Below are 12890 nucleotides of genomic sequence, written 5' to 3' on the forward strand. Positions count from 1 at the left end.
CTGCAATGAACAGGTCACCGACAGCATGGCGAAAACAGATAGTGATAGAAAGAGCTACACATCTGCACAGAAACTGCACATTGCTGAACACAAAGTAAGTCTTCATGTAGGAACCACAGGTCTCTTCTATAAATGATCAGTGTCCTGTATACCAGTGGGACTTATCTTCTGGATTTTACGGTATTGACTTTGGTTTTCACTTGCGGAAGACAAAACACTTCTAACAAGTTATAATCGTATAAAGGTTTCATTCTAACCTTCTCTTTCCTTTAAGCTTTTATATATATGACAGTCATTTTATCAAAATACACTTAAAAAGAAAGCACTCCAACTGACATGATCTAGAAATTAGCCAAGAGGTGGAGCCTATTACAACACAACCATCTGTCAGTCAAATCAGCTACATATCTACCTACCAAGCAGCAACCTCCGGTCTAAAATCTGAAGCCCATGTGGAAGTGTTATAAACTGCAATTCATGGAGAATCCACTTGAGGCTGGCTGCAGAAACACCAGAAACCACATACACACCCATTCAAAGAAGACGATCTTTACAGCATTAATAAACATGTTTACATCCTGGTTCAAAAAAGCACTTGGGTCTACGCTCATCTCTCTATAGGTACACACTGTACCGGGGGGTGGGGGCAGGGTTAGGGTTAGGGTTGGGATTTTTTTTATAACCCAAGGGTTAAGAAGATATTAATATTACAAGTTCTTGCCAAAAAAAGGACTTGACTGACAGGTGGGAACACATAGCTGTTGGCTAGGAGGCTCAAACCCCACCTCTTTATGTCACACTCTTGTGGGTGAGTTCAGCATTTCCAATATGGCTGCCGCCGTCGATTGGCTTCAAAACAGCGCTCAGGAATAGATGGGTGACGTCGAGGATACTACGTCCATTATTTATACAGTCTTCGGTAAAACCTGTAAGATAAAAGCTCTACATTTATAAATAAAAAAGATAGTAGTCCATCAAATCAAAGTGATACATTTACTACAATAAAACTGCAGTTCCTCATGTGTCCACTTGAGGCTGACTCCAAAAGCAAAGGAATCCCAATTAGAGCCCATGTTAAAGCGCAAATTTTTACAGCAGAATTAAACATGTTTTTTATACCAGGTAAACATGGCCACTGCATTGGGCGTTTTTTTCCATTTGTGTTTTGTGTTTTGATCACATTAAGGTTAAGAGTCATGCATAATTAGACGTAGTAAGTGTGACGTCACCCTTCTATTTTTGAAGCACACAACCATCGTCGGCGGGTGCCATATTGGAAATGATGAACTTCTGTCAAGATAGTGTGAGGTAAAGAGGCAGGCCTTTAGCCTTTTCAGCTACAGGGTCAATCAAGTCAGCCATGCCTTTATTTGGGCAAAACTTGCAAGTTTAATATCTTCAAAAATAAAGAGTGAGGAAAAAAATCACCCCCCTACAGTGTGTGCTGATAGAGAAATGAGCTATTCAGACCTGAACTGTTTTTAAACCAGGCTGTAAACATGTTTATTTCTGCTGCAAAGATCGTCTTCTTTGAATGGGTGTGTATGTGGCTCCTCTGTTTCTGCAGCCAGCCTCAAGTGAACACTCAAGGAACTGCAGTTTTTTGTGCTTTCACATGGGCTTCATAATTTAAGTCTGGAGGTTGCTGCTTGGTAGTTAGATATGTGGCTGATTTGACTTGACAGATGGTTGTGTTGTAACAAGGCTCCACCTCTTTGCTAATTTCTAGATCACGTCAGTTGGAGTCCAACAAAGCAAGCTCTATCGTTAGGCTTCAAGGTGCCTCTCCAGAAACCAATGTGTGTCATCACAGAGACTACTATGTGCTGCGTATGCAAGGAAACCCCTCGTCCTCACTCCTCACTGTATGTGGACGACTAAAATGGGAGGAGATGCTCTTCAGATTTAAAATCATCTACTTTTATTAAGGCTAAATGATCCAATCCTGTCATGACATCCGTCTGATTTATATGTGAGGGTCTCTGGTTCAAACACTGTGCTACAATTAGAGCGATATCCCTCATTACTGAGTGGAATCATCAGTGTGTGTTGGACATGCAGAGGCAGATGAAGACAGTCGTGTTGACGGAGTAATCGAAGCTGCAGCCTCGTCAGTGTTGTGGGTCTGATCGACCGCAGCGTGAATCATAGTAATTGGCTCTTGTCTCAGAGGTGGAGAACAAAATCAATTAACAGAGAGGCTTTAGATGGAGGCAGGGTTAGTTTGACTTTAGCTTACAGTTTGGAGCTCCAGAGGAAGGATGATTTTTACAAATATGTGTGAAGATATTTACACACAGGGAAAGTAAAAGCTGCTGAAACGCGACACATCTTGCATTAATTAACATCCTGTGTGTGTCCATGTGAGACCGGGAGAGACATCAATTAAAACCGGTTTAATTAACATGAATTATATGTAACATATGACGTTTCTATCGCAGCCGATCATTCATGAAGCATTAAAATGTGAATCATGTGAAGGTTTCTGACACGGCTGATTCGTCTCCATCAGCATCCATTCTGTAATGAGCCGCTCAGAACACCATTCATCTCCACAACACGACTCCATTACAACATTCATTTATCCAAGTGGACATTATTACACTCTTCATTTGTCTAATATGGAGCTATTACAGCTGAAAGTCCTGTCTCCACCTGGGAACATTAAACCTGCTCCTCAGTCATTAGACTCCACTCTGCTGCTCTTTGGCTGATATTCAGACTCGGCAGGAAAGATGACGAGCCTGTCGTCTCTGATTTTAGTTTCAAACTCTTTCAGAACGACGGGGGAGAAATGCTGAAAGGCAAAAGTGTGAGCTCCAGTTCTGCTGTTTTTAACAACTCAACAGCTTTTCACTTGGAGAGATTATAAATAAGTGTGATGAGTCAGGTGTCCAGGTAAAATCTGGTCTGAACGAAGACTTTTAACCACCGTTTTGAAGTTTTCAAGGTTTCAACGTCGTTCCAGTTAAAAAATGCTCACTGGGACAAGCTTGTTCTTTTACTCCATTAACAGTATCACTTGTATTTCCATTAGAGGTTTAAGATGACATGCTATATCTTCAGATTGTTGCCATGAATACGAACCTGCTCCTGAACACTTCCATGCTGTTTTATTTCCTGAAATCTAACCAACTCACGTCTGCTTCACAACATTTTGGGAATGAATTTCAACACGACGTAATGTCCTTCTTTCTGCTTTGTGATTGGTTTACAGAGGCGTGTGACAGCGCACTGGTGTCCAATCTGCTGCCATCGTCCTTCAGAAGCTCCTCCCAGCTATCAAGCAGCCACGCACCAGGCTTCGCCAAACTCAACAGGAGGGAAGGTGAGGACATTTTGACCCATAAGCTAACTCAAAACAAAAGTTCATAACTGGCTGAAGCCTTATTATCATGTTCTAACTCAGGGAAACTGAGACTTTCTGCTGAGTCCAGAGAAATGAGAGATTTATCAGAGTCTATGAACACAAAAGAGAGGAGGCAGCAGAGCCAAACATCTGATTTGTTAGTAAGAAACCGCTCTGATTCAGTCTCACTCAGTGGGCCAGAGCCATTGTTTCAGCTCAGGACACAAAACACAACAAACAGACACTCACAGGTAAGTCATGGTCGCATCTCTTTCTTCTAAGAGCTGTTTGTTCTTTAGGTTTATGCTGGAGAGATGCATGTGGACGCTGTTTGTTTGAAGCTGCTGGAAGCTCTGTGGTTGAAGCTGTGACAAAGTGAAGATGGTGGTTGATAGTGGAGCTTTCTGCGGCTTCACCGCTTTATCCGTATATTTGAGCTGAGAGCAGTGAGAGGAGTTTAATCTGGATCTGAATGTTTATCGCCACCTGGGAAAATAAAGGAGGGAAAGCATGCAGAACGAGGATCAGTCCTCTCTCTGTTTGATGAGTGCCAGCAGTCAATTTGTCATAAAACGCTGCCAATCAGCTCTTTGTTTGCTGATCAGACTTCCAGCAGCAGTGGATTGATGAGCATCCCTACAAATCCAAACCATACATTTCTGCACAGCCCGTTCCATCACACTGAAATATTTCTGGTGATCAGCTTTAAGAGTGTTCAGACTCTGATTCACCTCGAATGCTGTAGGAAAGGTTTGGCACAGCCAGCACACATACATCAGGTCTTTTAGTGGAGACTGTAAGATCTAATAGTGGTCGTTGCCCTTTGCTTGCACTCACTGGTCTTATGCCAATCCAGTGTAACGCTGCCAACACTTCCTGGTTCTTTATTTACTCTCACATGAGGCAGGGGGGCCAAGGATATCAGACATGAAAAAGTATCAAGGATATTTCAACACCTGCAGTGCAGTGTTGATTTTGGCAGCTATTTTAGATTTACTCTTACTCTTTAGACGGAAATGCCATTAGTTATGGTCACATTTCATTCTTTTTTTTAAGTTGTATTTTTGGGCTTTTTTGCCTTTATTTGATAGGATATCTGAAAAAGGAAATGTGGGGAACATAGAGAGGGGCAAGACATGCAGCGAATGGTCGCGGCTTGGAGTTAAACCGTCAACCTCTGCGACAAGGGCTGTAGACTCTGTATGTGGGGCTCTTAGACCGCTAGGCCACCAGCGCCCCACATTTCAGTGTTTTTAACCCTTTACAGTTTTAGTCTAGTTTAAATTGGCATTGACTCTCTTTAAAATAGTTCATGTATTCAATCAGATATCGGTATCATGGTTACCAAGAGTTAAAATCATCAATATTCCACCCTTTAACACTTTTCCTTGTGTAATATCTTAAGTTTAATAATTTAGCATGTCCCTGCTAATATGTCAAAAGAAAGCATTCTTAGTGTGACCACTGTGTCTGTATTTTCATTCTCTTGATTCAAATAAAAATGCCATGAACACAAGTACAAAGCTGTATAGCACTTTTACGATGGTCCCTGAATGCACCTGCAGTGGCACGGCACTCTGGAATGCATCTGCATCTTTGATGACAAGGAGATGATCAAAACTTACTAAATGCCTGATGTATCAATTAATCAATCAATCATTAAATCAATCTTTATTTATATAGCGCAAAAACACAACAAACGTTATCTGAAGACTCTTTCCAAACAGAGCAGATCTAGACCGTACTCTATGTTCTATTATTAACAAAGACCCAACATCAAGACAGGATAAGATCCAGTCCCATCTTACAGACAGGACTTAGTCTGATCTCATCTTAATCCACTATGAGCAGAGCACTTTGCAGCATTTAGCAAGTTACAGTGGCAAGGACAAACTTCCTTTAACAGGCAGAAACCTCCAGCAGGACCAGACTCATGTTAGACACACATCTGCTGAGATCGTGTTGGAGAGAGGGATAGAAGGAGATGAAGAGAGAGAGAGATGATAGTGGTGAGACGGATAGTAGTAGTTGTAGCTCAGGGACTCCAGAAAGGTCTATGGTTAGTAACAATGGGACAGGGAGAGTTTCAGTGAGGGAGTCATCTTAATCAGCACACCTGCTGCAGGTAGTAATCAAGCTAACACGGCCAACCCTCAAATAATAACTCAGCCTGTCACAGGTATGCATTGCAAGATTAGACGTACAGCGGGGGAAAACATGGATTTTGAATGTCTGGAGGTCTGGCACTAATGTTTTTGTCGCGTCATTGTAAGTCTGAGTTTTTATCATCAGTGATGCACTCAAGCTAGTCATAGTCTTGTCTTCGTCATTAAAAATGGGTTGTTAACGAACATTTATCGTCTTACTTTTCATTAACCAAATTAACACTGCTGCAGTGAAGCTGTTAATTAAACTCTGACCTGAGACCATGTCCATGTGTTTCATTCAGGAAGTTCAATCATGTGATTTTCATATAGACAAGGCCTGTTGATGACGTAGCATTTGAAGCTAATTATCTTTCTGTTTGCTTCAACAGCACACACAATCTCTGAACAACCAACTCCACCACAGTGGTGTATTCATGCAGTCTCCTAATGTGCTGTAGCATGTAGCAGGCAGATAAGAAAATCAGCGTGTGTCACATTTCCTCCTCAGCAACATTCATGGTGCAGGATCCCAGAGAGCGACTCCAGCTGCTCGCTGAGGAAATCAATGAATAAATGAACATCTCCATCTCATTTCCATATCCTTCTGCTGCTGCTAACACTCTGCCTCCTCTAGTTTTCCTCTGAGGAGTTACTTCACTCTCAATTCATTTACCCACTAAGTGAACAGAGATTATCAGATCCCTGGAAAACCACCTACACAGCATCTTTACAAGGGATTTAATCAGACAGTCGGGCTCACAGCTGGATTTCAAGTCTACATGAATAGGTTATGTATGGAAGTGGTGTACCAATAAGACACACAATGTTTTGCATTGTGTGTGAAGCCAAGCTGAGTGTAACATATTCCAATGCAAAGTCTGATTGATTGTGTGTTTTCTGACCAAGAACTGCAGCTTTCCATGATAAGATGTTCAATGTCCTGATTCCAAAAGCGTGTGTTCAACTGGAACGTAATTTAGTCCACACACTCACACATACACGAAACTGCTGCAAACCCTCCTAAATCTGAAAAGTGAGCTGCATGTGTGAGTGCAGACAGTTCACTTTGGAGATTTTCACCTCCACTTTTTCTGGACTTTGTCCAACCTCGTAAAATGTCTGCATGAGGTAAGAGTGAGCTGATGGGATCACAGCAAGACTTGTTCTGGAAAATCACAGTGAGCAGGCAGGCTAGGATGATGACACAAACCAGGAAGAGTGACGTAACCCGATGAATCAAAACACCAGAGGTTGAAGAAGGAGAATGCTTTATCCTCCATCATGTTGTGAGCAGAACGCAGTGGATTTCATAGCATGCTTTTGATGTCATGTCCTCTTTCTCATGGCTTATCTCCTCCAGCCTACCAAAATGGAAGATGTCACACTCACGGCCAAATTCCACCAGATCCGTGTCCGGTCTGTCTCCGATCAGTCACAGTACCGGATCTGATAGATTTCTATTCTTGACTTCTATTTTTGCCGGATGCTGGAGCACGACGCATCAATCTCAACAGAGCAGATGGAGCGGGACAGGAAGTCAGACACCAAAACAAAATGAAAACATCCGGTTAATTTTCAGAATAAAACACTCTGTGTTATCACCAGATCGTATTTCACTTAACTACAACAACAAACCGTCATGATGAGCGGAGCCAGGCCTGGTGTCAACAGGTCAGAGGTTTTCAGAGGACCAGAAAGACAACATGGATGAGGAGAGGAGGAGGAGAATCCTTGATTCAGTGTTTGCCATTGAAAAACCTTGGTCACATGACTCCAGCTGTCCAGTGGTCCTGCTCCTCGCTGCGTTCTGAAAACATGTTGATGCATGAGAGAGCAGCAGATTGGAGTCAGACCGGACACTGGTCTGGTTGAAGTCCTGTGTCAGTGGGACATTTGTTAACAAGCAATGTTCCTTTCCTAGATTTCTTGAAACTCTAGAAAGTTCTCATCATTCAAATAGTCAAGCTTTTAGTTACAGGCCCGATTTAACCACGATTTTATGATTACTGCATTCAGGAATTTCACAGCATAACTAATATATAAAAGTCAGTTATTATATATTAGCTTTGTTTGGGCGTGTAGAGCTGGGTGGTGATCCTGCAGATGCTGCATCAAGTTGGAGATGCAGGTTTTGCAGGCAGATGATCCGTCCTCTTGAATAATTCCTCTGTCATTCTTTGTGTATCTGAATGCTCCCACACTGCTGACTTCTCACCCAAAACTTCACTGCTTGGTTTGTCTTCCAAAGTTAAGCTATTGTAGCGCAACCTCCTTGTCTATTGATAAGAACAGCACATTAAGCTAATGCACAGGTGTCACTTTGTTTTTTGTTCCGTGCAGGTTGCGCCAAACAACATCAAACAAACATCTTATTCTCCTCTATCATTCTCTCCAACCATCCCGCTGTGCGTCTAATCTTTAAAGATGAAAGTGATGCATTCCTGTGACAGGCGCAGTGTTACCTTGGTCACTACCTGCAGCAGGTGTGAACCGGCTCTCCCCACCTCCATGCCAAGACACAACAGGGGGACATCTATTTAATATTTAATGTTTGCCGTTTTTGCCGCTCTGCATCTACAGCTTGATTTAATCCAGTTTGGTGATACATCAGACACATTTAGTAAGTTTTGATTAACTCCTTGTTATCAAAGATGCAGATGCATTTCAGAGTGCCGTGAACTGACTGTCTGTCCAGTGCCTCTGTCGCTGTGAGGCGCATTCAGGGACCATCGTAAATGTGCAATACAGTCCTTTCATGGAATTTTTTCGGTGAATCAAGAGAATCAAAATACAGTCACAGTGGTCACATCAAGAATATTTTCTTTTGACTTTTTAGCAGGGACAGGCTGAATTATTTAACTTAAGATATTACACAAGCAAAAGTGTTAAAGGAGTGAAATGTTGACAATTTTAACACTTGGTACAACCCTGATACTGATATCTGATCGACTACATGAATTATTTAAAGAGTGAAGATGTTTCGGCAAAAATCAAAGACTAAAATGTTTTGAGTTTTCATCGACTAAAATTAGACTAAAACTATAAAGGGCTGAAAAGACTAAAATGTGACTAAAACTAACAGGCATTTTCATCTAAAGATTAAGACTAAGACTAAATCAAAAAAAGCAGCCAAAATTAACACTGTGTCCAACACGGTCTCAGCAGATGTCTGTCTAACTTGAGTCTGGTCCTGCTGGAGGTTTCTGCCTGTTAAAGGAAGTTTGTCCTTGCCACTGTAACTTGCTAAATGCTGCAAAGTGCTCTGCTCATGGTGGATTAGGATGAGATCAGACTGAGTCCTGTCTGTAAGATGGGACTGGATCTTATCTTGTCTTGATGTTGGGTCTTTGTTAATAATAGAACATAGAGTATGGTCTAGACCTGCACTTTGGAAAAGCATCTTGAGATTAAGAGGTAAGTAGGATATCTTAAAGTGCTTTTTAATTTACCAGTAGGTCTAACCTCCAACCCTCACCTGTGGTCATGAGTATGGTCAAGAGAGGGTTAGGAACTATGACATCTGGAGGGAGCTCTGTGTAGAGCCGCTGGTCCTTCAAATCAAGGAGTCAGCTGAGGTTGTTCGGGCATTTGATAAGAATGCCTCCTGGACACCTCCCTTTAGAGGTGTTCTGGGAAAAGGCCTCAGGGTAGAGCTAGAACTTGTTGGAGGAATTATATATCCAATCTGGCCAGGGAACGCCTCTGGATTCCCCATGAGGAACAATCTGCTTTGACTGCTGCTTCTGACAAGTGGGCGTAATGGATGGATGGATATTTTAAAGAGCGTTAGCAGTGAAACCGGTTAATTGCTACCTACCTAATTTTTCAGTTAATGTTTGAAAGAGGCTTTACAGTGGTTGTTGTTGTTTAGCATCAAACACAGAGCATAGATGAGGCTGATCTTTCATGAATCAAAGACTGGATGGATATAGTTTTTGACTTCATGATTGCCCTGGATGAAAAGTTAGGGATTAACACATTTGGACCATCATGAACTCTGATCTGAATTCTCCAGCAGTTCATACAAGAGTTTGGTGGTCTTTGAAAAAGTATTGGAATTGGTTGGCTCTACCAACTTTGATAGAAATCCCTCCAAAGGTGAGTGAGATATCAAACCTGTGGTAGATCAATCATCTCAGAGAATGACGGACAGATCTCGCCTTGAAGAGAGGAGGACTTTGTCTGAAAAAGAAAAGAGGGTAAGACTGACCCCTTTCTAACCCCACAGCTCTGCCAAAGGGCGACAACAGCATCTATCACCTTACTTCACCCCGTCTCTTCATAAAACTCAGCGACACTTTCTCTCTTTGGTGAGAGCAGAGGACCCGGCATTGTTCTTCAGTCTCTGACCTGACGTAGCCGTTCCCAGAGGAGGCCTGATCGCTCAGTCTGACACCACAAGTGGATAAAGAGCCCCTGATAGTCTATCGATCGGAGATGAATGGCCTTTTAGCACAGACCTGGGGGATAAATGACTGAACCATTTCACTCCCTCCACCTGCTTTTTTTTTTTTCCTCAATTTTATTTGCCCTCTTATTTTTTTATTCTCCATCTCTCCTCCCACCTCCTTCATTTCAAAGTGTCTCATTTTTCTTTCCTTTTCCATCCATCTCTCTTTCATTCTCCACCTCCTCTCTTCCTCCATCTAAATTGTCCCTGTCCGTCTTCTGCACAGCCCCTGCTCCGCTGTAATCATCGGCTTCAATCTGTCTGCGGCCACATTTCTTCATCTTTATTTCTGCAGACTCATTTAGCCCGCTCTGTCGTCTTGCCAAATGTTAATCGCCGCCCTCATGTTTAAACATTCTTCGTCTTCAGTGGGCGACTGACAGTTATCAGTGACACCATTGCAATTATGCAGGAATAGACTTGAAAAGAAATATTGTGCTACTGTAATCATTTCCCCAAAGAGTGAGATCTGACAGGGGAGTGAAACTTTAATTGGAACCTTTAAATTGGCTCTGACTGTAGGACAATAGCCAGCTAATCAGCATATTGCAGATCTACATTTTTCATTGTCCTCCATGGCTTTTAAGAGCTTTACAATTAGCACCTCATCCCAACACTTTTATCCCTGTAGGCTGCAATTTATCCTTTGTTGCTCAACTCTGCTTGCATGTCAAAATAAAGAAAATAAATCCCTGACGTTCACACTCTTGAACCCTAATCCCTCAATGTTTGATTTAAAAGAACTCAGCGAGAATGAGCTCAGATCATCAGCTTTCAATCATGTTGCAACGTCTTGGTCAGCAAAGTAAGCTTGACCGGCTTTCCCAGGTTTGTGATGTATCAGTTTGTTGTCGCCCAGAGAAAGGAGCTGAAGAGGAGGGATTTATCTAGCCTCCTTTAAAAACAGCAAGACATTTATTGGTTCTTTCTCATGCAGAAGTTTCCGTTTGGGTCACCAGGACTGTGTGGAGAGAACTTACAGTGCTTGGTCAACATCTCCCTCGTCCACCTGTTGTTATTTTTTCATACACACTGTCAGCCCCATTTTACAGTAGATGGTTTTTGGATTGTCAAAGCAGAAAACTATTTCCAGGAAAGCTCTACCCAGTGTGGAACTCACCAGGGGTCCTGTACCTTCTTTACCTCCCTCTCACTGGGGAATATCAGGGCTTATTTGCTGCTGTTGGATGGAGGATGAGAGAAGAAACCTGGCTCTATTTAGGAGCTGCATTATTTTACCAAAGCTAAAGAAAAGGAGCAAAATGCTAATTTATGTCGCAAAATTATTCCTTGCATGGAGGGAACACAACTGTCTTGGCCAAGCACATCAGCGCTGTGCATCGACTTTCTTCCGCTTATAAAATGTTGTTAACTTTGGCTGCTGCTGCAGCATACTCAGGCCTAACACAACCAATGCAACTGTGCTCATCCAGTCACTACTCCCTCACCAACCAATCAAAATCAGGCAGAGGTGGGACTTGTTTTTTTGTTTTTTTCAGTCTCTTTGGAAATATTTTTTTACTTTAAGGATAGGACAGAGAGACAGAGAATGTGGGGAGTAGAGAGAGGGGGAAGACCAAGCGGCAACCTCCGGTCTTAAAATACGAAGCCCTTTCGTAAGTGCCAAAAACTGCAGTTCATGGAGCGCCCACTAGAGGCTGGTTGTAGAAACACCGAGAACCACATACACACCCATTCAAAAAAGATGATCTTTACAGCAGAAATAAACATGTTTACAGCCTGGTTCAAAAAACAGTTTAGGTCTGAATAGCTCATTTCTCTATCAGCACAAACTGTACGGGAGTGAATTATTTCATGACTCGTTATTTTCAAACTTATTAAACTTCAGAGTTTTGCCCAAATAAGGACATGGCTAAATTAATTGAAACGTGGCCACCCTGCAGCTGTAAGCGAAAAGGCTAAAGGGCCGTATCTTTACCTCACACTAGCTCCACAGAAGTGATGTTGAGTTCAGCATTTCCAATATGGCACCCAGTGACGATTGGCCTCAAAACAGCTGAATCAGATGGGTGACGTCACTGATACTACATCCATTTATTATACAGTCTATGGGTTAGCTTAATGGTTAAGTTGCATGCCCATATAGTGGACAGGCCAGGTTTAACCCAAGCCTGTGGCCCCTTTCCCCCTCTCTCTCTCTCTCTCTCTCTCTCTCTCTCTCTCTCTCTCTCTCTCTCTCTCTCTCTCTCTCTCTCTCTCACTCACTCACTCACTCACTCCTCTCTCACTTTCTCGCTCTCCCTCTCTCTCACCCCCCTCTCTTTGCCCAAATAAGGACATGGCTGACTTGATTGACAGGCATGCACACTGTAGCTGTTAGCAAAGAGGCGAACAGATGGTTGATGTCCATTATTTATACAGTCTATGGGGAAGACATGCAGCAAAGGGTTATGGCTGGGAGTCGAACTAGCGACTGCTGCAATGAGGACTGTAGCCTCTAGGACCCATTAGATCAGACTTACAATGCTTAGAATTTTGCTAATGCTATGATACAGTTTATTTTCATTGTTTTAATTGTTGAATATCATTAAATATAAGCAAATAAGAAGCAAACAGAGTGTTTAAAACAGACTGAACAGTCACTGTGAAGGGACAACTTTCATAACCTAGCAACAGTGTTGGTGAGAAGCTCTTAGAAATTGAGGTTGTGGGCGCCTCCAGCACAAAAAAGCGCCATGTGGGCTCAGGCATCTACTTAGTGCAACGGCTTGAGTACACAGCAGGACATCAGACACTGTTTGAAAAGTGACCTGTTACTCTGATGTGTTTGGCTCCTGTGATGACTTCAGCCTCTGTACGACCACCAGAGCAGTGACGTCAACCTCCTGACCTCCATTACTCTTCACTTTCCTCAAAGGCCGCCTTTCTCCACGGCTGGTGCCTTCAGAGACACCGGCTGAGAAAAACCACGGAGCTCTCTTTG

The 12890-nt window shown here is 42.5% G+C and overlaps 1 protein-coding gene across 3 annotated transcripts in view; it reads left to right on the plus strand.

Annotated features, from left to right (window-relative positions):
- Positions 1 to 12890, plus strand: part of LOC117826771 (contactin-associated protein-like 4) — a 275455-nt gene that overhangs the window by 156732 nt on the left and 105833 nt on the right. For all 3 annotated transcript variants that reach the window (XM_034703096.1, XM_034703099.1, XM_034703098.1), the window contains one exon: positions 3218 to 3328. In XM_034703096.1, coding sequence (XP_034558987.1) covers positions 3218 to 3328 — 111 coding nt within the window. The remainder of the gene's footprint in view (positions 1 to 3217; positions 3329 to 12890) is intronic.

This window comes from Notolabrus celidotus, chromosome 15 (genome assembly GCF_009762535.1).
Source record: "Notolabrus celidotus isolate fNotCel1 chromosome 15, fNotCel1.pri, whole genome shotgun sequence".
Lineage (NCBI taxonomy): Eukaryota > Metazoa > Chordata > Actinopteri > Labriformes > Labridae > Notolabrus > Notolabrus celidotus.